Source organism: Oncorhynchus masou, chromosome 31 (genome assembly GCF_036934945.1).
Source record: "Oncorhynchus masou masou isolate Uvic2021 chromosome 31, UVic_Omas_1.1, whole genome shotgun sequence".
Classification (NCBI taxonomy): Eukaryota; Metazoa; Chordata; class Actinopteri; order Salmoniformes; family Salmonidae; genus Oncorhynchus; species Oncorhynchus masou.
The window spans coordinates 78470081-78496424 of NC_088242.1; the positions used below are offsets into that span (position 1 = coordinate 78470081).

The following is a 26344-nucleotide window of genomic DNA, read 5'->3' on the forward strand; positions in this document are numbered from 1 at the left end:
CCCAATGTGATACTGCCATGAATTTTCTATAAGAGTGTATTGTTGTTATTCAGAGATATTTATTCGTTGTTTTACTTACTTTTGTAAACTCTCTGGTGAGCTGACCTCCTCGTCATAAAGCCCACTGGTGTCCAGTAGTGTACCTGTTAACACACACACACACACACACACACACACACACACACACACACACACACACACACACACACACACACACACACACACACACACACACACACACACACACACACACACACACACACACACACACAGTCCCTAAGTCCCAGAGGACGCAGAGCGAGACAAGCGGTTTCTCTGGTGTTTTCCGCTGGAGGTTTGGCAGAGAATGACCGTTGGTGAATGAGACTACTTTAGACATACACTCCACACTCAAATTAACACACAAAGAGCCAGCGATTCAAAGGGGGAAAATAATTGTTTTAAAGCAGAAGAAAATAAGCTGTTTGTCGAAGAAGCTTAAAAAGAGGAAGACAATTCCCCGCCACATCACTCAGAAAACAAGGCTACACCAAAGCAGAATTCCCAGTAAAATGAAATAAAACCCATCTGTAACAGTTATTATAGAAAACAAAATCAAAACAATAGTAAGGTGATGTATTTTCTGTGGAGAGACTAGAAGCCATTACACACTGCATGCAGCTACAGCAGTTCTGCCTGCCCTTTGACCCCCAATCCCTGACTCAAGCAGGCCCAACCCCAGAGAGGCTGAGGCACTGGAGAGTCAGACAAGCACAACAGGGATTTTATCTCTGTGAGTTTGTGTACTAAACCAGGGAACTGCAGCATTCTAAATAAGAAACTAGCAGATCGATAAAAAATATAAACCCTACCAATAATAATAATAATGATAATAATAAAGAGGCTTTAGAGAGTATAAAAGCAACCAGCTGATAACGTTAGTAGATGAGTAGAAACTCCAGGTGGGCATACATACAGAACACATAGTACCAGTCAAAAGTTTGGAGACACTGACACATTCAAGGATTGTTCTTTATTTTTACTATTTTCTACATTGTAGAATAATAGTGAAGAGATCAAAACTATGAAATAGCACATATGGAATCATGTGGTAACCAAGAAAGTGTTAAACAAATAAAATTATATTTTATTTTTGAGATTCTTCAAAGTAGCCACCCTTTGCCTTGATGACAGCTTTGCACACTCTTGGCATTCTCTCAACCAGCTTCACCTGGAATGCTTTTCCAAGAGACTTGAAGGAGTTTCCACATATCCTGAGCTCTTGTTGGCTGGTTTTCCTTCACTCTGCGGTCCAACTCATACCAAACCATCTCAATTGGGTTGAGGTCGGGTGATTGTGGACGCCCGGTCTGATGCAGCACCCATCACTCTCCTCCTTGGTCAAATAGCTCTTATACAGCCTGGAGGTGTGTTGGGTCTTTGTCCTGTTGGAAAACAAATGATAGTCCCACTAAGTACAAACCAGATGGGGTGGCGTATTGCTGCAGAATGCTGTGGTAGTGTGCCTTGAATTATAAACAAATCGCTGACAGTGTCACCAGCAAAGCACTCCCACACCATCACACCTCCTCCTCCATGCTTCACGGTGGGAACCACACATGCGGAGATCTTCTGTTCACCTACTCTGCGGCTCAGAAAGACACGGTGGTTGTAAACAAAAATCTCACATTTGGACTCCAAACCAAAGGACAGATTTCCACCTGTCTAATGTCCATTGCTCGTGTTTCTTGGTCCAAGCAAGTCTCTTCTTCTTATTGGTGTACTTTAGTAGTGGTTTCTTTGCAGCAATTTGACCATCATTGACCTGATTCATGCAGGCTCATCTGAACAGTTGATGTTGAGATGTGTATGTTACTTGAACTCTGTGAAGTATTTATTTGGGCTGCAATCTGAGGTGCAGTTAACTCTAATAAACTTATCCTCTGCAGCAGAGGTAACTCTGGGTCTTCCTTTCCTGTGGCGGTCCTCATGAGAGCCAGTTTCATCATAGAACTAGATGGTTTTTGACTGACCTTCATGTAATGATGGAAGACCCAGAGTTACCTTCAAGTAATGATGGACTGTCGTTTCTCTTTGCTTATTTAAGCTGTTCTTGTCATAATATGGACTTCGTCTTTAACCAAACAGGGCTGTCTTCTGTATACCACCCCTACCTTGTCACAACACAACTGATTGGATCAAATGCATTAAGTAGGAAAGAAATTCCACAAATTAACTTTTAACAATGCACATATGTAAGTTGAAATGCATCCCAGGTGACTGCCTCATGAAGCTGGTTGAGAGAATGCCAAGCGTGTGTAAAGCTGTCACCAAGGGAAAAGATGGCTACTTTGAAGAATCTCAAATAGAAAATATATTCTGATTTGTTTAACACTTTTTTGGTTACTACATGATTTCATGTGTTATTTTATAGTTTTGAAGTCTTCACTATTATTCTACAATGTAGAAAATAGTAAAAATAAAGAAAAATCATTGAATGGGTAGGTATGTCCAAACTTTTGAATGGTACTATACTTACATAGCTAGTAAAGTACAGAGATATTCTGACTGACCAGGCTTACTCACTGACCAGAAACGAATAATCAGGTGTGTAAACATTCGCCTCTGTTGTGGCCACAACCAGGAATAAGCTTTATAAAAACTGCACCATGCTAAAGGTGGACATGGGGTCATCACATATCCCAAAGCCAGCCCTGCACACATAGGCACATCCCTTATCGTTCTGTGATACAGCCAGCAATAGCAACAGAGTCAATACTATACTGCTAGAACAGGTGAGAGAGTAAAAAGGTGTGATCACAAACAAGGCAGGCAGGAGTGCCGTCTGTGTCTGTGTCTGTAATGTGTGTGTTTGTGGGTTATTGGCAGGGCGGCATTTCATGCAGAAACATTGCATTGGCAGTATTTGAGGTTGTATCGTCAAGGGAACATGCTTATCGCCCTGGAGACCAGGCTTCCAACCTAAACAGTCTCTTATCGAGGGATTGAAGTCTGAAATCCTCATTCCCCTCTCCATGCAGAAACCCCCCCACTTCCCCACCCAGGCCTTCCTAACTATGTTCCTCTTATCTAATCATATCAGGTGTTCCTCACTTCTCAGCTCTGCCAAACAACCTACCAACCAACCTCCACTGAAACATGAGATGCCTGTAAGTGGTGGCCCCAAAAACATCCCTTTTCAGTCAAAGATGTTGGTTTTTATACAACTCCTCCATTATAAATGTAAAGTATTAAATGCAGGTGTTTAAACTCCCTACAAAGATGGTGCAGTGACCATAGAAACCTTTAGAAAGAGTTAGAAAAAAAGCACATTTTTGCTGAGGTTCCTTCAAATGACAAGAACAAACACCAACAGAGAAACACAGAGGGCCATAGAAAGCCAGGCTACACTCTAGATTCCATGAGTCATACAAATGTTGCCATTTTTTATCATAGAAATGAAGAACAAAGATTTGACACTTCCGAGCCCAAAAAGTAAAAACATAAAAAGGTCAGACATAAATGAGGCCTAAAAACAAAATAGTCCCTAAATACAGGAAATTATTTATAGTAAATCAATCATTGGGACTCCATCATCAGGGAGCTGATAGTCCACGAGGACCAGAGGTGATACAGTACGGTGGCCTGTAGGTGCGTGAGTCAAACTGAAACTGTCTGTGTGTTTAAGTCTTTATCTCAGTCTCTCAGATCCACATTAGGCCCAGTCCAGACCTCTGACACACACAACAACCACTCCTTTCTCTCTCCATCAGGTTCCATCTGGATCACATGATTCCTCTGTATCTGCTCTTCTCTTTCTTCCTCTTTGCATCCATCTTTATTTTCTTTGTCAAGCTCTGTATTTCTCAGACCTGAGTCCCTTTCGTTCTCTCTCTCTCTCTTCCCTCCCCATTCTAAGGTTCCTCCTCTCCCGTGGACACAGCCAGACGCATGGCCACAGACAGGTGGTCAGTGAGGCCGGCTAGCTGGGTGATGAAGCTGAACTCTTCAATGTCCTGCAGGTGGCGACAGAGAGAAGGTTCATGACATCACCACAATAATTTCATGATACAACATTATGGGATTACAGATTAATTATATAAAGTCAGCATAATACTAGATTACAACACAGTGCATTTGAAATCATAATATTCTGCACCACTGTGTGTATCTGAAAATGTATGTCGACCAGAATTCCTGCCATAGCCAAGTTCAATCACAAGGGGGCAGTTCAGTGCAACGATTGATAATGAGAAAAACTACAGCAGTAGTACGAGATGTTGTCCTGCACAGATTTGCAATCTATGCAAATAAAGTAATTTGGTTTTCTAATGATGAAAACATTGACCTAACCATAACTCTCCTTTCCCAGTTTGTTTGATCTGGTCTTGATGCTCAGTCTCCTCTCTTTGCATGTTTCTACGTCACAACCTCCTTGGTATCTACAGGGTCTTTAGCCAGGGTTTACCTACCACTTTCCAGTCCTGCTGCACCTCCTCTCTGTAAAGGATGTAGTCAATCCTCCTCCCATTGCCTTTCAGGGGGATTTTTCTGCCCTTCTGATTAGGACAGTGGTTTTTATTGGTGGGAAACACCAGGTATTCCTTCCTCCCCTCCTCATTCTCCATCACTCTGTCAACAAAAACAACCAATAAACAACTTAAAAATACCATACAATTTCAACAGATATTAATATGTGTATATGTATTGTCCACCTGTGTGTGTGTGTGTGTGTGTGTGTGTGTGTGTGTGTGTGTGTGTGTGTGTGTGCTGATTTTCGTTGTTTTACTTACTTTTGTAAACTCTCTGGTGAGCTGACCTCCTCATCATAAAGCCCACTGGTGTCCAGTAGTGTACCTGTTAACACTGACCTCATACACATAAAGCTCACTGGTGTCCACACACACACACACACACACACACACACACACACACACACACACACACACACACACACACACACACACACACACACACACACACTACACTGTTTTTCTGATGTGCTTTTCTTTCAAAAACAAGGACATTTCGAAGTGACCCCAAACTTTTGAATGGTAGTGTTTATCTGGGTATAAAAGGGTATAAAACCATTTCTAGAGTGTTGAAAGTTTCCAAGATCACAGTGGTCTCCATCATGGCTAAATAAAACAAATATGGAACTCCCCAAACTCTGCCTAGAGCTGGATGTCCAACCAAACTGAGCAACTTGGAAAGAAAGACCTTGGTCAGGGAGGTGACCAAGAACCCAAATGACCACTCTAACAGACCTACATAGTTCCTTGACTGGACCAGCGAAAGCATTTCTGTATTTCATTTTCAATACATGTGCTAAATTTCCAAAAGCATGTTTTCACTTTTTCATTAGCTGGTATCGTGTGTGTAGATGGGTAAGAAAAAACATTGCTTGAATCAATTTTGAATTCAGGCTGTAACACCGCAAAACGTGGAGTAAGTCAAGGGGTAGGAATACTTTCTGAAGGACTGTAAACTCCTATATATCTGCACATTGGCTCTAGTGCACAATAAACTTGGCTTGGTTGAATATACGCCAACATCCATCCTACCATCTCTCACAGCATATAGCACTTGCCAAACATCACTGTGTCCTAGATAATCTCCTTTAGATTCGGTTCCAGACCATAATTCTCCAGGTTTATGCCAGCATCTATTGTACTTATTTTTGGTCTGCACAGTGTGTGCCCAGATTGGCTGCTATAGGAAATCAAGCTTTTTCTAAAGAGGCAAAGTCTAGTACCCTGACACGAGCACACCCACTTCCTCCAGTACCAGCCCAAACTTCTATCCACTCACCCAGAGCCCAAGGCTTGTCCTCCCCTGGCCCCAGGCGACATGGGTCTTTGTACTGGGTGAAGACGGCATGCTGCTGCTCCAGTTTATCCTCTGAAATAGAGGGGTGCAATGAGAAACAAAGAGGTGCTTGTCTGTACAGATCCACCAGACATTGGTCTAGATACATAAAATTATATGTACAACACCCACAAGTAAAATTTCTGCAGGATGTCAGAGAACAGAAGATTTTCACGCAGTCAGACAGCTAGCTACCTGAGGAGCAGTTGTCAAAATTGAGGTCGCCGAGGACAACATCAAAGGCCACCTGGTCCTCCAGACCCTTCTCCTCCGAGGGGCGGGATGTCATCTTGCGGAACTCCGCCCCCCACATCAAGAGCAGATCCAACTGCTCACAACGCACAGCTGCATCTCCTGAGAGATGGAGAGAGAGACAGGGAGAGAGAGACACAGAGAGAGAGAGAGACAGGGAGAGAGAGGGGAGGGTGTGGGGGATGGAAATAAAACAATTGAGTGGCTTAGCTAAGCCAGCGAGGATGACCATGCTACTAAACATATTTGTATGGGGGAAGAGCAGGGATTGTCAGGAACCCTGGATGACGTATATTCAATGCTGATCATTTATGAGTCAACAAGACAATGCAAACATGTGTTCTAAATGTAGATAATAATAGTTGCCTCTGCCTGCACAAGCAGCAAAGGCCAAAATAAACAGAAGTAAAATGCACAAGTACACACACTCACACACACACACACACACACACACACACACACACACACACACACACACACACACACACACACACACACACACACACACACACACACACACACACACACACACACACACACTCAAACTCACACACACACACACACACACACACACACACACACACACACACACACACACACACACACACACACACACACACACACACACACAACAAGCAGTAAGAAGGGAAAAATGGGCCATGAAAAACAAACAGCAATAAAATGTGCCCCATTGCAAAGATGTATACTGTAGTGTGCAGCATCACCCAGAACATAATGAGGCTTTTCTTGTACTCTCTCCCATATGTTTAAGTTGTCTTTAGAAATAGCCATAGTTCTATAATTAGCTGACTCTCAGAGACATGGGAGGCTCCAGAAATAGCAGAGAGATCTATCTTGGTAAAAAATTAGACCCAGAGACCAGAGGCTTTAAATAGGCCTGACACTTAAAACAGCTTGAGCTTGTCTCCATGGGAACAGAGGATGTGTGCGGGTTTGATGCATCCATTTATCTTATACACCGAGGTAGAAAGCTGAGTAGTCTACTACACACTAACCACCTTAAACCATCTGCCTACGACTGTTGTGTTCACACACTCACCTGTAAAGGTACAATCACACTCACACCCTTTTTTTATTCTCTAACTTTTGTCCTATTTCTCTCTGATATTCACATTAGACCACAGAGCCAGAATAGACCCATTCAGACACTAGAGAGAATAAGTGTTACGGCTGGGATCCAATTAAAAAAGCAGCTCAAAATGTATTGCTTTGTGGATGTGTATTGTTCTCAACGTACCTTCAATGGCATGCAGATGAGTGCAGGTGAGATATCCCACAACTCTTTGCTCCTGATGGGAGGTGCCTACCTGCACCTGTAGAGAATAGGGAGAGACAAAGAGGAAGTTAAAGATCTCTGTCAACAAGTTGATCAAATATTGAATTAGAAAATATTTAATACCGCATTTACACCACCTTCTCTGTCATTGGCCCAATCCCAAAACTCTCATCCTCCATCTGTCTCCTCTCTCTCCCTCTCGTCTCCCCTCTCCAACACTCTTTTCTCTGACATTGTCCCTCTTTGAAATCCCCTCAGTGGAGACAGTCTGTCCGTCACTGTCTTGATTTACAGCCCTGAATTGGCTATGATGAGCGTGGAATGAATGGAGAGGCTTTTACTGCAGATTACACTGGGTCTGTGAGACTGGGCCAAAAATGGATACTGAATGGATGGACTGGTGCTCTTGAGGGTAAGGGATGGGTGGACTACACAGAGGGGTGTAGGGTATAGGGGCCGATTAGAGTATTTGATTGTGTGGGTTGGAAACACAGTGTTCTGAAGTCTCGCGCAGAATCAGTAAAGGTCTCTTTAAAGACCTTTATGAGGAGATCTCTGAATAGGTCTCCTCTGTGATCAGGGCTATTGTAAATTGGATTAGATTTGATTACAGTGTATTCAAGTTCTCTGTTCAGACACTGTGCAGTCATCCAATCACTGAATTGCAGTCTTGGCTTGGTCTCACCATCAAGGCCCTCACAGTAAATGCTGAGGACCAATAAAGCATTAACCCACTTAGCTAGACTTTAATATGAAATGCAAGCTTTACATTTTAGATCTCAAACATAATACATTCAGTGACATTTCCACCCCACAGAGATTTGCAACATTAACTCAGTTAAGATGCAGTAAACTCTATGTCCAGCCATAACCTGACACACTGTACTGTCCCTGACCCGTCTGTAGAGCTGGAGCTGCAGCCTCCCCAACCCTCTCACCATGTCCCCCCCCCTCTCTCTTTCATCTCCTCTCTCTTTCCCTGACTGTATCCCTGTGTATGAATATTTCAGAGGCTTATCCATGCTTGGGTAAGTGTGTGCTCTGAAACTGACAACAGGCCTGAAGGGAATCAGGGGTATGTGTCTCGGGCCTCTTGTGTGTGTGTGCGCGCTTAAATGTGTGTGTGTGCACATGTGTGTGTGTCGCTGTGTGTTTGTGTTTTACGTAGGCTGTGTGAGAAAATAAATATATTATAATGATGATTATTATAATTGGAACTGACTAAACTAGTAGCAGAGTAAAAGGTCCATGTGATTCCAAAGGACTAGATATGTGACCCACTTTAAATTCCCCTGCACCCAGACCTTTGTCTCTCTCATCATGGAGGCTAGAGAGAGGGGGCAATACCTCTACAGTACACCATTACTGTGTTTAATGCTTAAATAGACTTTCACATTGACACATGCAAAGTAACAGCAAAGCCCTTTATCCACTAGGAGGGAAGGTGATTTAAATCAACAAATGGAGTCGACCTCAGCACTGAGAGGAGAAGCTACGGGTTTATTTATTTAATTGATTTCCATTTGATGTGAGCTTTGAGTGGGCCTGGCCCTGTTTTGAGGTTTTCTCTGTAATTCAAACCACGCACGCACGCACACACACACACACACACACACACACACACACACACACACACACACACACACACACACGCACACACGCACACACACACACACGCACACACGCACACACACACACACACACACACACACACACACACACACACACACACACTTCTTCACCCTTGTCCTTTGCGGTTTTAAATAATAAATAGAGGGCTAATTGTTGAGACTCAAATTATTTAATTACTGGGTTGCTCACTCTTCAGGGAGACATTTTTAATTAAGTTAATATCTATGCACACTCTCCTCCCCATATCTCTCCCTTCCTCCCTCCTTCCCTCCCTCCCTCCTTCCTTTTGCCTCCAGAGCTCATGTCTTTGTAATGTTTGAGTCTGTCACTTTGTATTGGAAGTGAAATCTGCCACTTTCACTTCATGTACGTCTGCTTACACCATAGACTGTTGGAGGAAATGACCATGTAATATTGATTTGGTCACAAGACTCCCAAGCTTAGAGAGAAAGATCCCTGGGATACATAATTGTTTCTGAAGCCCAGTGGCATGTATTCATGGATGCCAAGGGAAGCCAGGCATCCCCAAATATTTCACCAATATATATATTTTTTTATCACAGCACCTCTCTGTCTCAGTATGTGTAGTCCATGTATCTGATGCTGTCTGGACCAAAAGAGTATGACATGTTGCGGCCGTAGCATTTGATGATTGATGCCAGCAAGCATTTGGCCTCGGTTGATAAAAGAATTATAAACTAATTAGCCAATCAGTGTTGAGCTGAGCTCAACTGTGGGTTGTCCTGGTGCAGCGAAATGCCCCCAAGGGAGGCCAGTTTGGATTTGGCTTCAAAACAATCAAATCACATCTTAAGCAAAACGTAATTTTAGTTTCTGGCCTGCTTGTGTTGATGTCCTGCAGTAGCTAGCTTGCTAAATCGGCACTTTCCTAAACCATGGATGGAGATGGGGATTTAGATGTGGTTTTGACTTAATCCTCTGTACAGGCCAATGATTATGATGATGATTATGATCTAATCATAAATTAACTGGCCTGAGAGGTTTGAAGTTCAATATCTAGCCGAGTAGGCTCAGGTTAACTAGCTCGCTAACTTAGCTGGTTCATTGTTACCCACGCGGGAAAGTTAGGTTAGCAATCATTTTAACTAGGTAGCCTATGACAGAGCCATAGAGAGTGGAGGATGGTATTGGAGCTCAACTAGTCTACAAGTAGGATGAGTAAAAAAATGTTTTTACTTGTGCAAGCACAAACACACACACACACACACTAGTTGTTTAGTAAACTGTCGAAAACATTCACTTGCTTGACCATGCTGATGGTCATATAACAGTTTGTCAAATGCAATATTTGCTTTGTGGAGTTCAGCGGAAAGATGTTGCTCTCAGGTTTTGTGATGAAACACATGTATGTTTAGTTGAATTTATTCCGCCACTGTGTGACTGTTGCCGTTTTGTTGTCACAGCCTTATTGTATATCACTGTGGCATATGAACTAACGGTTATAGAGCAAACAATGCAAATATCACAACATAGGTTGTAATATGGCTTTTCTACTGGCTTGGCTTCCTCTGTGATTTTACGCACACATTGCTACTGCTGAAGCCTGCTAGTCTGTGGGATCAAGCTGTATTAGAACCCTGCAGCGAGGGGTCAATACTACAGCTCTGGAGACAGTGAGATGGTGACCCAGAATGACCCTGGGGAAGAGGGAGGGAGGCACTTAGAGGCAACACCATGTGAGCTTGTTATCTGAAGCAATAGCTAGCATGGGCAGGTATCAAACCTGGGTGTCAGAGTGGTAGAACTACTTGGTGCCTAAGGTATCTAGCAGGCCTGTCAACCTCCTAGCGTCTTTCAGATCCATCACCACCTTCAGGCTGAGCTGCCCCAGCAGGACCTGAAGCCCAGCCAGAACCAGGGATGCATTCCAAATGGCACTCTATTCCCTACATAGCCATCGCTACAGCCACAGACCCATTCTCAGCCACACAGCCTCAGCCCCAGCCACACAGCCCCAGGCCCCAGCCCCAACCACAATAGCCTCAGCCCCAGCCACACAGCCCCAGGCCCCAGCCACACAGCCTCAGCCACGCAGATGAGTGATCACTGAACTAAAACTCTTCTCCGATCTGCCTGTCATCACTCTCCCCAATGAAGTCAACACACAGTGCCTCGTCAGTCACCCACAGCACACGGCACAGCGCTGCTACGGCAGCAGACTACCATAGCTCACTGCTGGGAATGGGAGTGACTAACATTCTAGCCCAAATGTATGTTTTAATGTATGTTTTAGGAAAAGTTGTGAATCTGTAGTTTTGGAGCAACTCGAAAGCCCAAAGACAGCTGTCATAGAAGATGATCCTTAAAAAGGAAGATCAAATAGGCTCAATAAGCTCCTGTTGCCCTGTGCTAATTCAAATGTCGTTCTTGAAGCTGTTTTAGTGTCACTACAACATACAAAAAGAGACATTGCTTGTTTGAGAACTTCAGAAATACTGTCATCGTATAAAAAGACAGCCCACCTAATTATAATCAAATACAAAAATATGGGAATAGCAAAAACTGCTGAAATGACACCACCCTTTGAACAGAGGGTAGACACATATCTGCAACCCTCAAATGAAAACTAAGGCCTACAGTTTTATTTGAGACCGAATAAAAGGAATAAAAATACATTCATTTTTGTCCTGGTGTCTGCCAGGATTTCAAGAGAGATGTTCAATTTCAAAATCCCCCCCAAGCCAAGGGTACAGGGGACTATGCCTAAATAATTCAACTTCGCTTTGTTCACAGTTTCTGCGACAGTGAGATTGAATATATCTGTCCAACAAAAGAGGGAACAGATCCAACCTCAAAAAGCAGCCAGAAGTGATGATGCAGCCTGGAGGACATTTCAGTCCTTCACCAAAAGTCTGTCCCAATAAGAGGCAGTAACACATTGGTAAAACTCACCGGGTTGAAAAGTACTAGCCTAATTATTATTATTCCTTCAGCCTTTTACACACTGACAGAGATTTATTTACAGCACTTGCCAATGCTATCATGAGGATAGACAGAGAAAAAACACCTCACCTTGACAAAGAGGACTCCTTTCGCTGCAAGGGCGTCTTCCCCTCGCCCGTTGGGGTAGCACTCGTAGTGGGCGTCCAGTATGGGATAGCGGCTAGCCATCATGACACCACTGTTCAGGAACTTGAAGCGGGAGCAGCAGCCCTTCCAGGCGTAGCGGCCCACATCACTCAGGATGTAGGGGAAGTAGTGGTGCAGCTGCTGCCTCAGCCTGGACATGGCCCGGTGGTCAAACACTTCCTGCAGACACAGGAAGTCCAGGTTGGCAGGGAAGAAGGCAGAGATCTCGTGGTCGAATCCGTCGTCGCCGTGGCGCCGCTTGCGACCCGTGTGCTTCTTGAACATGGAGGTGCGGTGGGACAGGGTGTTGTTAGAAGGCACCCCCCCTGTCAGGCTCTCTGCATCACCTTCCCCTTGGTGATTCCCTGTCCCGGCCTCTGGGGGGTCTGGCTCTGGGGCACTGATACTGATCTGGACCCCCGAGGCATGCATGGGGCAGTCTGGGGAGTTCTGGGCCCCTGTGGTGTGCAGTGGACAGTCAGAGCTGTTCTGAGAACCAGCAGTGTGAAGGGGGCACTCTGGTGTGTCCTCTCCCCCAGCTACATGGACGGGACAATCTGAGGAGCCCTGGTCCCCTTTTGAGTGTATGGGGCAGTTTGGACCTGTGGTGTGTATTGGGCAGTCTGAACCTGCAGTGTGTATTGGGCAGTCGGTTACGGGTTCAGTCTCGGCCTCGGGTGTGTTGTCGGGCCGCTGGCCCAGGGAGGATGTCCGTCGGAACCCTGTGACCAGGCTGCTGAAGGAGGTTGCGCTGATGGAGGTGTTGGTGGGGGAGTCGATGTATATCTTGATCTGCGGCCGGCTGGCCCCATTACGGATGCGCTTGCCCACCTCGCGGGCACGGCGCTGGGTCTCAGACAGGTTGTTGAAGCGTGCCAAGGAGTCTGGCAGTAGGCACACGTTGGAACTGCCGAAGCAGAAGCTGCGGCCCTGCGGCCTCCAGTCGGCCAGTGACGCCACACCCCCCTGCTCGGCCTGGTGCTTGTCTGGGCGGCGGTAGGTGTAGAGATAGGGATGGCGGGCCGCCTGCAGGGTAGCCCACAGCAGGAAGCCCAGCAGAGCGAAGGGCAGCGAGGCTAGGAGGAGCAACAGGTAGAGCGGGGTGGACACCAGCACATACAGCGTCGCGAAGGAGCAGGGGTCCTGGGAGCGCCGACGCTTCTCCAGAGAGGTTGCCACGCAGGAGGACAGCAGGTTGTCCAGCAGCCAGTAGCAGGGGAAGATGAAGCCCCATGACAGGCTGCTGAGGCACCGTAGGAAGGCACTAGAGTAGGGAGAGGTGTGGAGGACCATCTCTTCTCTGGCTCACATAAAACACTTTTACACTAAAATCAATGGGGAAAAAACTAAACTCAAATCTACCCTCCCCCCTGAGTGGAGAAAAAGACACTACATGGTTCCCTTTGCTTTCACCAGCAGGCTCTGAAGCTCTTTCTCTGACGACAGGAGGCTCCTTTATCCTCCCCCTCCCCTCTTAACAGTCGCCCTCCAATGGAGGAAGGATGAACTATAATCTCTGGGTGCTGATCATCTTGACGACGTGGAACTAAATGCTGCAGTCACAAAGGTTCCATGGACATCAGGGAGTCGGATCTATGAAGAAGTGGGTCTCACCACTATCTCAGCATCAGAACCTGCAGATAGAAGATGGAGGAAAGAAGCATAGAGGGAGAGATAGAGGGAGAGAGAGAGAGAATGTATAAGAGAAATAGGGAGAGAATAAATGGAAGGGGAATTAGCTGTGCAATGACTCACTGTAATGAAAAGTGTGGTCAGCAAAATGGGTCTTAATTTCACTAATGTCCCCCAATGGTTAGAAATACTGCTTCACAGATACATTGTTTCTGATAGGCTCATGTGCATGCCATAATATGTACTACAGCAAAACAGAGATTCATGGGTGTGTCTGTGTGTTGAAACAGTCAAAATGAGACATGATTTTATTATAACACAACAAAAACCCCAATTGGTTTTAGTGACAAAACATGGTTTATAAATCAGCAGAATTCATAGCAAATAACAGTGCTGTAAACGATCTTTAGACACAGGAGGCAATCATTGGGGTAACCTTATATGAATAGAGGTTGAGTGAAAAAGGGAAGCAATCCACTCTGTATAAATAAATCCTGAATTGTTAATTCATTCATTGAAACAGTTGAGGGTTTAACAACACTGGAGGGTCACTGGCCGCAGCCTAACCCCGGAGCCACCAAACCATATTCAGCACAACCTGGAGTGTGTGTGGCAGAGGCCCTGGGGCAAGACTGTGCTACAAAGACTGTTTATGTCAGAGTCGTGTGTATAGGTGGTAGGGAAGTCAGGCGCAGGAGAGTCAAATGGAGTGTAATGGAGTCTTTTAATATATGTCCACTAAACATGTTCCAAACACTAAATGTACATACATAAATAAACATGGATACGAGGACCCGCCGCGCACCTATACAACCATAAAAACAACACTGACATAAAACAATCTCTGACAAAAACATGAGGGGTAAAAAGGGTCAAATACACAACAGGTAATGAATGGGATTGAAACCAGGTGTGTGGGAAGACAAGACAAAACCAATGGAAAATGAAAAATGGATCAATGATGGCTAGAAGACCGGTGATGTCGACCGCCGAGCACCGCCCGAACAAGGAGAGGCAACGACTTCGGCAGAAGTCGTGACAGTATAAATGATTATGTTTATTTCTTTATTTGTTTTTATTTAACCTTTATTTAACTAGGCAAGTCAGTTAAGAATAAATTGTTATTTACAATGACGACCTACCAAAAGTCAAAAGGCCTCCTTCGGGGACAAATCAAATCAAGATGTAGAGCTTACAGTGAAATGCTTACTTACGAGCCCCTAACCAACAATGCAGCTTCAAAAAAATATGGATAAGAATAAGAGATAAAAGTAACAAGTAATTAAAGAGCTGCAGTAAAATAACAATAGTGAGACTATATACAGGGGGTACCAATACAGAGTCAATGTGCGGGGGCACCAGTTATTTGAGGTAGTATGTACATGTAGGTAGAGTTATTAAAGTGACTATGTATAGATGACAGCAGAAAGTAGCAGTGGTGTAAATGGGGGGGGGTGTAAATAGTCTGGGTAGCCATTTGACTAGATGTTTAGGAGTCTTATGGCTTGGGGGTGGAAGCTGTTTATAAGCCTCTTGGACCTAGACTAGGCGCTCCGGTACCACTTGCTGTGTGGTAGCAGAGAGAACAGTCTATGACCAGGGTGGCTGGAGTCTTTGACCATTTTTAGGGCCTTCCTCTGACACCACCTGGTATAGAGGTCCTGGATGGTAGGAAGCTTGGCCCCAGAACTGGGCCGTTCACACTACCCTCTGTAGTGCCTTGCGGTCAGAGGCCGAGCAGTTGCCATACCAGGCAGCGATGCAACCAGTCAGGATGCTCTCGATGGTGTAGCTGTAGAGCCTTTTGAAGATCTGAGAACCCATGCCAAATCTTTTCAGTCTCCTGAGGGGGAATAGGTTTTGTCGTGCCCTCTTCACGATTGTCTTGGTGTGCATGGACCATGTGATTGCTTTTCTGATTTTCGTGACCAAGTTACCTGATGCTAAGTGTACTTATTGTTTTGTCGAGCGATCCATAAAATTACACAAAAGCTTGTATTGCTTTCGATGTAAAGCATAATTTCAAAATCTGAGATGACAGGTGGATTAACAAAAGGCTAAACTGTGTTTTGTAATATTGCACTTGTGATTTCATGAATATGAATAGTTTCTAGTAATATTATTTGACTGTGGTGCTATGCTATTCAGCGTTGCTGATGACAATTATCCCAGATCTGGTATGGGTGGTTCAGAGAGGTTAATGCAACCGCTGTGTCAGATTTAAAAAAAACTTTACGGAAAAAGCATACCATGCAATAATCTGAGACGGCGCTCAGAAATATAATACAATTAGCCGCCATGTTGGAGTCAACAGAACCCAGAAATGACATGATAAATATTCCCTTACCTTTGATGATCTTCATCAGAATGCACTCCCAGGAATCCCAGGTCCACAATAAATTCTTCATTTGTTTGATAATGTCCGTTATTTATGTCCAATTAGCTACTTTTGTTAGCGCGTTTGGTATACATATCCAAAAACTTCAAATGTTATATTACAGGTCGTAGAAACATTTCAAAATAAGTAAAGAATCAATCATTATGATGTTTTTATCATAAATCTTCCAAAAAGTTCCAACCTGAGAATTCCTTTGTGTCTTGAGGAGGAATGGAACGCAACTCGATATCATGTGGAATGCGCGTGACCAGGAAATGGCTCTCTGCCAGTAAGCTGACTCATTCAGCTCTTATTCAGTCAAACAACACAGTAGAATCCTCATTCAAGTTTCTAAAAACGGTTGACATCTAGTGGAAGCCCTAGGAAGTGCAACTTCATTCATATCCCAATGTGAATTCAATTGGGGCTGGTTTGAAAATCCACCAACCTCAGATTTCTCACTTCCTGTTAGGATTTCTTCTCAGGTTTTTGCCTGCCATATGAGTTCTGTTATACTCACAGACATCATTCAAACAGTTTTAGAAACTTCAGAGTGTTTGCTATCCAATACTAATAATACTATGCATATATTTGCAACTGAGACTGAGGAGCAGGCCGTTTACTTTGGGCACCTCTGGGCACCTTTCATCCAAGCTACTCAATAGTGCCCCTGCAGCCATAAGAAGTTAAGGAGCCTTTTGGTCCTAGACTTGGCGCTCTGGTACCGCTTGTCGTGCGGTAGCAGAGAAAACAGTCTATTACTTGGGTGACTGGAGTCTCTGACATTTTTATGGGCTTTCCTCTGACACCGCCTATTATATAGGTCCTGGATGGCAGGAAGCTTGGCCACGGTGATGTACTGGGCAGTACGTACTACCCTCTGTATCGGCTTATGGTCAGATGCCGAGCAGTTGCCATACCAGGCGGTGATGCAGCCAATAGAGAGTCAGAGTCCAGAGTGTGGGAACAAACATAGCCTGTCCCATGGTTGGGTAAATAAGCAAGTTCATAGTCATGAGGCAAATAGCACAAAGCACAAGAAACAAATATAACAACTTGAAAAGATCGCCAGGTGGAATCAACAGTGCAGCAGGCAACGGGAGTAGGTGTCACACCCACTTGGGAGAAGCTTTTTTCGGGAGGCAGATTCCTTGTAGAAAACCCCAGCTAGCTAGCTAACGTAGCTATCAAGTCTCTGTCCACCATTTTGGTCCCATGTGTAAATGGAGGTACTAGTGTGGGAGAATGATGTACATATAGGGGGAAACATAATACTGTACCACAAGAGAAAGATACACTTAGAGTGCATTTGCCATTCTAGTAAAATGCATTGTCTATTGTATAGGACAGGAAACCAAAGTAAGGCCATGAGAGCATAGGACAGCTGGACATACCAAGGTCAGAGGGACATACAATGGAGGGGGTCAGCCAAATGACCAACGGATGGACTATAGACATAGGGCATATATTTTTAGGACATGAAGAGAAGGGACACATAGTCTACTAGTCCTAATAAGGACAGACATACCAAAGACCACACCAAGCCGAACATAAGGGGCCCATAGGATAAGATGGGCATGTATTATTTTGGGGACATGAAGAGGTCCTGTCACCATTATAACTTGACTGAAAGCAGATATGGGTGTTATTGGGTGTGAACAAGCAGGATGCACAGATTGGGATATAATGGTGGCAGATGGACTGAGGGAAATAACTTCATTTGCATGTGGAATGGACTCATATGGTGTATGTGTATAAATCAGAGCCAGTGCTCTGGAAAAGTGTGTGTTCCGCGGACCATCTAGGCTTCTGATATGTTTGTATTAAAAGCCTATATTGAATTCACAAGTTCTTGTAAGTGTTATATTTTGTAACGATCCTCCACAACATAACTTGGCGAGCATGCCAGGAGGGACAGGGACTACGGAGTGACATTCCGGGCTGGTGATAGTTTCTTTGGATAATCTTGCAAACAAATGTGGCCACATACCTATAAAAAGGTAAGCTTCTTCTTACGTAGTTGAAATGTTTGTATATATTTCTTCAGAGATCCTGTCTCAGTGAGAAGGGCATCACGTAGGTCTCTCTTTAAAATTTTGAATTCAATGAATTGCATGCATGTGTGATTTTGGGGGTTGTTAAAAATAAATAAATAAACATATATGTGCAGGTGTAAGGACTAAGTGACTAGGGGCTGTGAACCTTGTGGGTGTCGGGCGTTTAGCGGAGAGGGCATGCACTCGTTCTGATCAGTCCATTCGAACGGACTCACGTGTTTGAGTTGGTTGAGGGGAGTTGTTCCGTCTGATTCTGCTTGGCCGGGCCCGACTGTCTCGGGATTTGTTTTGGGATGTGCGTACAACGCAGCCCAATCAACCTGAGCGAGCGACTTGGGTCGAGTGTGTGTGATTCGGACTGCCCCACTCACCAGACCATTCATTTGGAGACCTTGTGTGGCCTGACTGGTGCGGTTGTTTGCGCTCTATGGCTGAAATGCCATATGTGGGACAGCCCATACGGTCAAAACAGATAAAGTAGGTAGACAATCATGTAATTGTCACGTTCTGACCATCGTTCTTGTGTGTTTTCCTTGTTTTAGTGTTGGTCAGGACGTGAGTTGGGTGGGCATTCTATGTTGTGTGTCTGGTTTGTCTATTTCTATGTTTGGCCTGATATGGTTCTCAATCAGAGGCAGGTGTTAGTCATTGTCTCTGATTGGGAACCATATTTAGGTAGCCTGTTTTGTGTTGGGTTTTGTGTGTGATTGTTCCTGTCTTTGTGTTTGTGGCACCAGATAGGACTGTTTTGGTTTTTCAAGTTTCTTGTTTTGTAGATTGTTGTATTTTCATCTTTATTAAAGATGTACAAAAATAACCACGCTGCATTTTGGTCCGCCTCTCTTTCACCAGAAGAAAACCGTTACAGTAATACACTTCAATAAAGAAGAAACTGAATGGACCGAATACAGCTCTAAAAGAATAGTAAAAGAAGTACCGTAATACCGCTTCAATAAAGTTAGTAGAAGGACTGAATGGACAGGTTAATACAGCTTAAAAGAATAGAATATAAAGAAGTAGTTAGAAAAATCCTGTAATACCGCTTTAGTAAAATGAATGGAGAGATCTGCAAAAGAATAAATCTGCATAAAGAAGTAGTTAGAAAAATCCTGTAATACCGCTTCAATAAAGTTAGTAGAAGGACTGAATGGACAGGTTACTTATGAATACAGCTCTAAAAGAATAGAGATCTGCATAAAGAAGTAGTTTATCCACGAATACCGCCCGTTATTAAAAGAGATTAGAAAAGGGGTCTGCTTGGGTGGGATATTCACGACAGGAGAGTCTGTTTGGGTGAATATATAGGAAGCGGAAGAACTCTGACCCGATTTGGCTGGGTTCAACTGCAAAATAAATCCTGCGGATAAAAACGCTCCGTCTAGCTAAACGGGGGTCTGTGAATCGGTAGGTCATGCCACGATATTGCTCTAATACGAAATAGAGGCCAGTATTGGGTGGGTGAAGTATGGTTATGAAGGGTATGGGTATGAAGACAGGCTGACCCGGTTAGGCAGTAGTCTCGTCATATTGGTAGAAATCCTATAGGATAATACCGGCTTATGTAGAGGAAGTGAATTAAGTCAGTAGGTAAGAAACTATATGTCGTTTTAGGTAAAACGAAGGGTATGCGTGAAAAATCCTATAGTATAAATTCCGGCTTATGTTGAGGAAGTGAAATAAGTTAGTAGGAAAAACTATAGGTCGTTTTAGGTAAAACGAAGGGCGTGTATGAATTAATGAAAAATAAACTAATGAATGACAATTCTTTGGGATATAATGGTGGCAGATGGACTGAGGGAAATAACTTCATTTGCATGTGGGATGGACTCATATGTTATATGTGTATAAATCAGAGCCAGTGCTCTGGAAAAGTGTGTGTTCCCGCGGACCATCTAGGCTTCTGATATGTTTGTATTAAAAGCCTATATTGAATTCACAAGTTCTTGTAAGTGTTACATTTTGTAATGATCCTCCACGACACTAGCTAGCTATATCTCTTCAGTTTCAGCAAATGGTCTTTTACGACGTCCAAACAGAGTTGTCCTGTGGCTGTTGTATTTTGGAGATTGCGAGGAGGATATCTTCTGATGTGATCAAAGCAACAATACTGTTTCTTATTGAAGTCATTTACAATTGAAGTGTCCTGGCACCATGTCAGTTCAAAATAGAGAAGAATCCAGGGGCTGCTGTATGGTAATGACCTCTGCACAGATGGAGGGGATTCAAAGGCCTCTGCATTTGGGAGACTTTGACACCTCTCACTTCACACTTGAGCGCTAATTGATCTGATCTGTTCTGTCCTAGGAAGCTTGGCAACCTCAACTTAGCATTCAGTCCTTATAAAGTAAAATATATCATTGTAATGTGTTTTTCTTCTTGGCTTTAAAAGTAGCTTCAGACTAAATATTACTCACTCAGGTCCAGGTTGGACGGTGTTTTCAGGTTTCTTTGCTTCTTTTGCTGGTCATTGTTTTGCCAGAGCATTTGCTGTATAGACCTTGGAAATAAGAATCATTGGTAATAGGAATGCTTCCTGGTAATTTTGTCCAAAACCAGGTTGTAGGTTTGGAGTTTTGATTTCGAGTGAAGGTTAGGTTGTGGAGGGTAGAATCTTGTGTATGTCCTTGCGGAAAAATCTATATTTTTGTAAAAACATGCTGAAAAATGCAGATGCCCGTCTCTGAATCGATCAGGATCATGTAAAAATGTAATTGTGTTAAGAAAGCACTGTGCAGCTCCTGCCAATGAATTATGCAGCCCCTGTCAATTCATTTTTGATGATAACAACTTTCACATCCAAAGCAGATAGTGAGTCCCTTTAGGACTGACGCCAAGAAAAACTGTCAATAGATCAGAAATTGATATATTGATGCTATTAGCTCTCTTAATTAGGTCATGTAGGTTACATCAAAGCCTGTTACAAGATTATAAACCATCTCTGGTTACATGGTGTCTCATTATGTGTAAGGTCACTGTTTGTGTCATCATGTGTGCCCTCACAGTTTGTCACTATGGCTAATGCCATACTTTCTGTCATATTGTGTAACGTCATGCATTATGTCATCAAGGACAGATGGACTGCATTTAGACAGGCAGCCCAATTCTGATATTTTTTTTCTCACTAATTGGTCTTTTGACCAATCAGATCAGCTCTGAAAAAGATCTGATGTGAAAAGATCTATGTGATTGGTCAAAAGATCAATTAGTGGAAATGAATATGAGAATTGGGCTGCCTGTGTAAATACAGCTATGTTTATCATATCAACCCCGAATAGACCCTGGCTGAGTTTCAAACTCAAAGTAGACAGCCCTCGGCCCTAAACCCTCAGCCCTTGAATTACGTTTTACATCGTCACATCCAAGTGCCTTAAATGTCCCTTGCCCAAGCGAGGGAGAGTTATGATCTGAGAGGCAGCGTCCTTAGTGAAAATCTTGATGTTGAGCTTAAAAACAACCAACCTAAAGCTATTAATATACCTAGTAAGATAACGTATATAGCTAGCACTCCTGTCAGGTAGCTAGCTACAGTTACCCATAGCTGGCTAGCTAGTTTTATAGTTTGGTCATTTATTCCAATAAATGTCAGAATTCCCCCAAAATATGTTTATGAATCTAGCTACGTTTTACAGGCTCCTCACTACGAGACTAAGTCAATTTGTCAATGCTAAAATCAATGCCTATATATATATATATATATATATATACAGTATTAGCAAGCTAGCTTCATACTTTTTTCTGACATGCCAAAAATTCGGCCTTGTTGATTATATCTGACACTTCGCAGCCACCAGATTTTGACATGTGACTACAGTTTGCATTGAATTGAGGGTCATATCAACCCCGCAAGTGACCAAGTTGTTCACTCGCTCCCTGGAGCTAAATCAAGGGCAGACGGGGCAACGTTAGTGAATTGAACCTCCACTGAAGATGGCAATCAAACTGCATCCGGTTACGATGGGGATTCTCCCGAGGGAAAGTGGCTACCTCAAGGGCTGAGGGGGTAAAAATAACATGTTTGGACTGCAGCCCCTGTCTGCATCTCAAATGGCCCATAGGGCTCTGGTCAAAAATAGTGCACTATACAGGGAATAGCATTCCATTCCAGCCTGTTTCTGTCTGCTAGACAAGGAGTATGCCCTATGATGAGGCTGGCTGAACACTAACTGCATCTGTCTCTGGACCTATGACCATGACCATGTTGGAGTGAAGTGCAGGCAGCAGCAGTAGCAGCTCCCACCAGGGGCTGTTTGTGACCTTCTCCTCGGGGCTGAAATGGCAGTGGGGACGACTGGGAGTATGTTTGGGTCCGATGACGAACCATTACAATGTGAACTCTTCTTAGCTGTCTTGACATGGGCATCATGACATGGGGTTGGAGAATGTAGCATTTTGCAGACACCTGAAACAGCCGTTTCCTGCAATCTTGAGCCATAATCATTACGCTTAATTCTACCTAAAAAAAGGTGTCTGCAAATCTAAGCATACCTCTTGAGTTGTCTGTATCCTCCTGACTAATGGTTCTTTAAATAAAATGCTGCATTGATGCTAAAATCTGGGTAAAAGACTGAAAGCAATTTGAATCTTATTCAGTACGTTTAATTATTGCTTGATTTTCTTAAGTCCAACAACCTTGCCAGCAGGCATGCCAGCTCAGATAGTTAGACAAGCTAACTACACAAACTTGATTGATAGCCTGAAATGACTTCTTGGTTATGAGTTTGTGAAATTGGGAACCTATCTGGGCTAGCTAAAGTCAACTTCATAAAATTGCTAGGTGGCTAGTAATATTACAGAGAAACAAAAAATAAATAAAAAATCTACACTTTTATTTATATTTTCTTTGCTATATGAAACTGTCAGTGCTTGTTGAAGTTAAGCATTAATAACTGTGAACTATTCTGTCTTCAATATAGAGTATGTGCCACTTTGCCAAGATGATAATGATGTATATGCATGTTATACAACAATCTAAGTAATTTCCCATCAATTTCCCTCTGCATAGCATTCAGATCAATCATATTGGTATCTTGATGTGCAAATGACACAGAGATAGCTCTCCATTCTGAACCTTATGTGCTTACACAGAAGACAATGCAGCATCACACCTGTAATTACTACTATTCATATTGAGGCGACATAATTGGCTTTCAAAAATCCCTTGTACAGTGTCTTCAGAAAGTATTCACACCCCTTAACCTTTTACAAATGTTGTTGTGTTACAGGCTGAATTTAAAATGGATTACATTTAGATTTTCTGTCACTGACCTACACACAATTACCCATAATGTGAAAATAGATTTTTTCCCCAAAAACTTTTACAAATGAATTAAAAATGAAAATCTGAAATGTCTTGAGTCAATGTATTCAACCCATTTGTTATGGCAATCCTAAATAAGTTCAGGAGTAAAAATATGCTTAGGTCACATACTAAGTTGCATGGACTATGTGTGCAATAATAGTGTTTAACACAATTTTTGAATGGCTACCTCATCTCTGTACTCCACACAGTATCTATAGGATCCCTCAGTCGAGCAGTGAATTTCAAACCAAGATTCAACCACAAAGACAATGAAGGTTTTCCAATGCCTCACAAAGAAGGGCACCCATTGGTAGATGGGTAAAACAAACAAAAAGCAGACATTGAATATCCCTTTGAGCCTGGTGAAGTTTTTAATTACACTATGGATGGTGTATCAATACACCCAGTCACTACAAAGATACAAGCGTCCTTCCTAACTCAGTTGCTGGAGATTAAGGAAACCACTCAGAGATTTCACCAAGAGGCCAATGATGACTTCAAAACAGTTACAGAGTTTATTGGCTGTGATAGGAGAAAACTGAGGATGGATCAACAACACTGTAGTTACTCCACAATACTAACCTAATTGACAGAGTGAAAAGAAGGAAGCCTGTACAGAAAACAAATATTCCAAAACATGCAACAAGGCACTAAAGTAATACTGCAAAAAAACTTGGCAAAGCAATATAATTTTTGTCCTGAATACAAAGTGTTATGTTTGGGGCAAATCCAATAAAAATGACTGAATACCACTTTTCATATTTTCAAGCATAGTGGTGGCTGCATCATGTTATGGGTATGCTTGTAATCGTTAAGGACTGGGAGTTTTTCAGGATAAAATAAAGGAATGGAGCTAAACACAGGCAAAATCCTAGCGGAAAACAAGGTTAATTCTGCTTACCACCAGACACTGGGAGATTATTTAATCTTTCAGCAGCACAATAACCTAAATCACAAGGCCAAATCTACACTGGAGTTACTTACCACTAAGGCAGTGAATGTTCCTGAGTGGCTGAGTTACAGTTTTGATTTAAATCTACTTGAAAATGTATGACAAGACCTGAAAATGGTTGTCTAGCAATGATCAATAACCAATTTGACAGAACTTGAAGAATTCTGAAAAGAATAGTGGACAAATGTAGCGCAATCCAGGTGTAGAAAGCTCTTAGGGACTTGCCCTGTAAGACTCACATCTGTAATCGCTGCCTAAGTTGTTTCTACAAAGTATTGACTCAGGGGTGTGAATCCTTCGGTAAATTAGATATTTCTATATTTAATTTTCAATCATTTTGCAAAAATGTCTAAGAACATGATTTCAGTTTGTCATTATGGGGTATTATGTGCAGATGGGTGAGAAAAATATATTTAATCCATTTTGAAATCAGTCTGTAACATGACAACATTTGGAATAAGCATGAATACTCTCTATAGGCACTGTTTTAGCAATGATAATTTTGATTGTGCTTTGGCTACCAGCTTTGAATCAGCTAGCTGTCATGCACTGACTGTAGAGATCTTTTTATTCTCTATGTTTGGTTGGTCAGTGTGTGACTTGGGTGGGAAACTCTATGTTCTTTGTTTCTATGTTTTGGTCGGGTATGGTTCTCAATCAGGGACAGCTGTCTATCATTGTATTTAGGCAGCCTTTTTTCCTTTTGTATTTGTGGGTAGTTGTCTTTGTTAGTGGCATTATAGCCTAAGTAAGCTTCATGGTCATTTCGTTGTTCTTTGTTTTGTTGGCAACATTTATCAATAAAAGAAATGTATGCCCACCATGCTGCACCTTGGTCCGGTCATTTCCACGACGACAGCGATTCGTGACACTAGCGTAATATATTTTAATCATATCTAATATGCTTAATCCATCTCACTGTTTAGGGTGATGTGTTAATGCTGTGTCTAGATGATCAAAACAGAGTACAACAACAATGGACCTTTTTATGAAATTAGACAAAGCAAATCTGCACGCACAAGCTGAAGCAGGAGAGATAGAGAGAAGTGCAGAGGAGAGATGCAGAGGAGAGATAGAGAGAAGTGCAGAGGAGAGATAGACAGAAGTGCAGAGGAGAGATAGAGAGAAGAGCAGAGGAGAGATAGAGAGAAGAGCAGAGGAGAGATAGAGATGGAGAGAAAGCAAAGGAGAGATATCGTGAAAAGAAGAGCAGAGGAAGATGGAGAGGAAGAGAAAGTGCAGAACCGGTTCCAGTCCTCATCATCATCCATCACCCAGCCCATTCTAGGTTGATGATGACAAAGGTTAAGACAACACGATTCTAATATCCCATAATGTTTTGCAAAAATGGGACCAGCGTTGCAAGTTAGCAATGGCGCTAGTAGTTATCAACAGCACTGGTCCAATGAATTTGTTTACTTTCGAATGCAGCCACATGGAATTACAGTATTATGTTGTCTTAACCTTGTCATCTTCAACCTAGAGCCCATTCCCCACAGCAGCAGATTGACTCCTGACCTCTGCATCGGAGGGGTGGGTGACAGATGGCAGGATCAAGTGGAGAGTAAAACACCAGTTGTTTTATCAAATAGTAACCCTGTGTCTTATCCAGACTCAACTAATCATAATCCTCAACAGTGTGGATGATAGAAAAAATATCACTGCATTGTGAAAGAGCTGACACATACCATCATCTTCTCTATCTCTGTATCTAACCCACAAATACACATACATGCAAACCACAGTGCCACATAGCATAAACTGTATGAACCAGAGGAGAAAGGGGAGGACCATCCTACTCAGTGAATTTCATAACAATTCAAATAGTGAAACATTTCAAAAGTTGAAGAATAAATTATACAACGAGCATTGTGACGATGCTGTATGTGGCTGCTATGAAAGTTAACTG

At 42.9% G+C, this 26344-nt stretch overlaps 1 protein-coding gene across 1 annotated transcript in view; it reads right to left on the bottom strand.

The window, feature by feature from the left end:
* Positions 1-3049: 3049 nt before the first annotated feature.
* LOC135524501 (sphingomyelin phosphodiesterase 3-like) overlaps positions 3050-26344 on the bottom strand; it is a 44451-nt gene continuing 21156 nt past the window's right edge. The window contains exons 2-8 of the mRNA XM_064952085.1: positions 12062-13752; positions 7358-7433; positions 6043-6201; positions 5791-5880; positions 4773-4836; positions 4452-4611; positions 3050-3995 (exon numbers count right to left, since the gene is read on the bottom strand). Coding sequence (XP_064808157.1) covers positions 3894-3995; positions 4452-4611; positions 4773-4836; positions 5791-5880; positions 6043-6201; positions 7358-7433; positions 12062-13411 — 2001 coding nt within the window. The 5' untranslated portion in view covers positions 13412-13752 and the 3' untranslated portion in view covers positions 3050-3893. The remainder of the gene's footprint in view (positions 3996-4451; positions 4612-4772; positions 4837-5790; positions 5881-6042; positions 6202-7357; positions 7434-12061; positions 13753-26344) is intronic.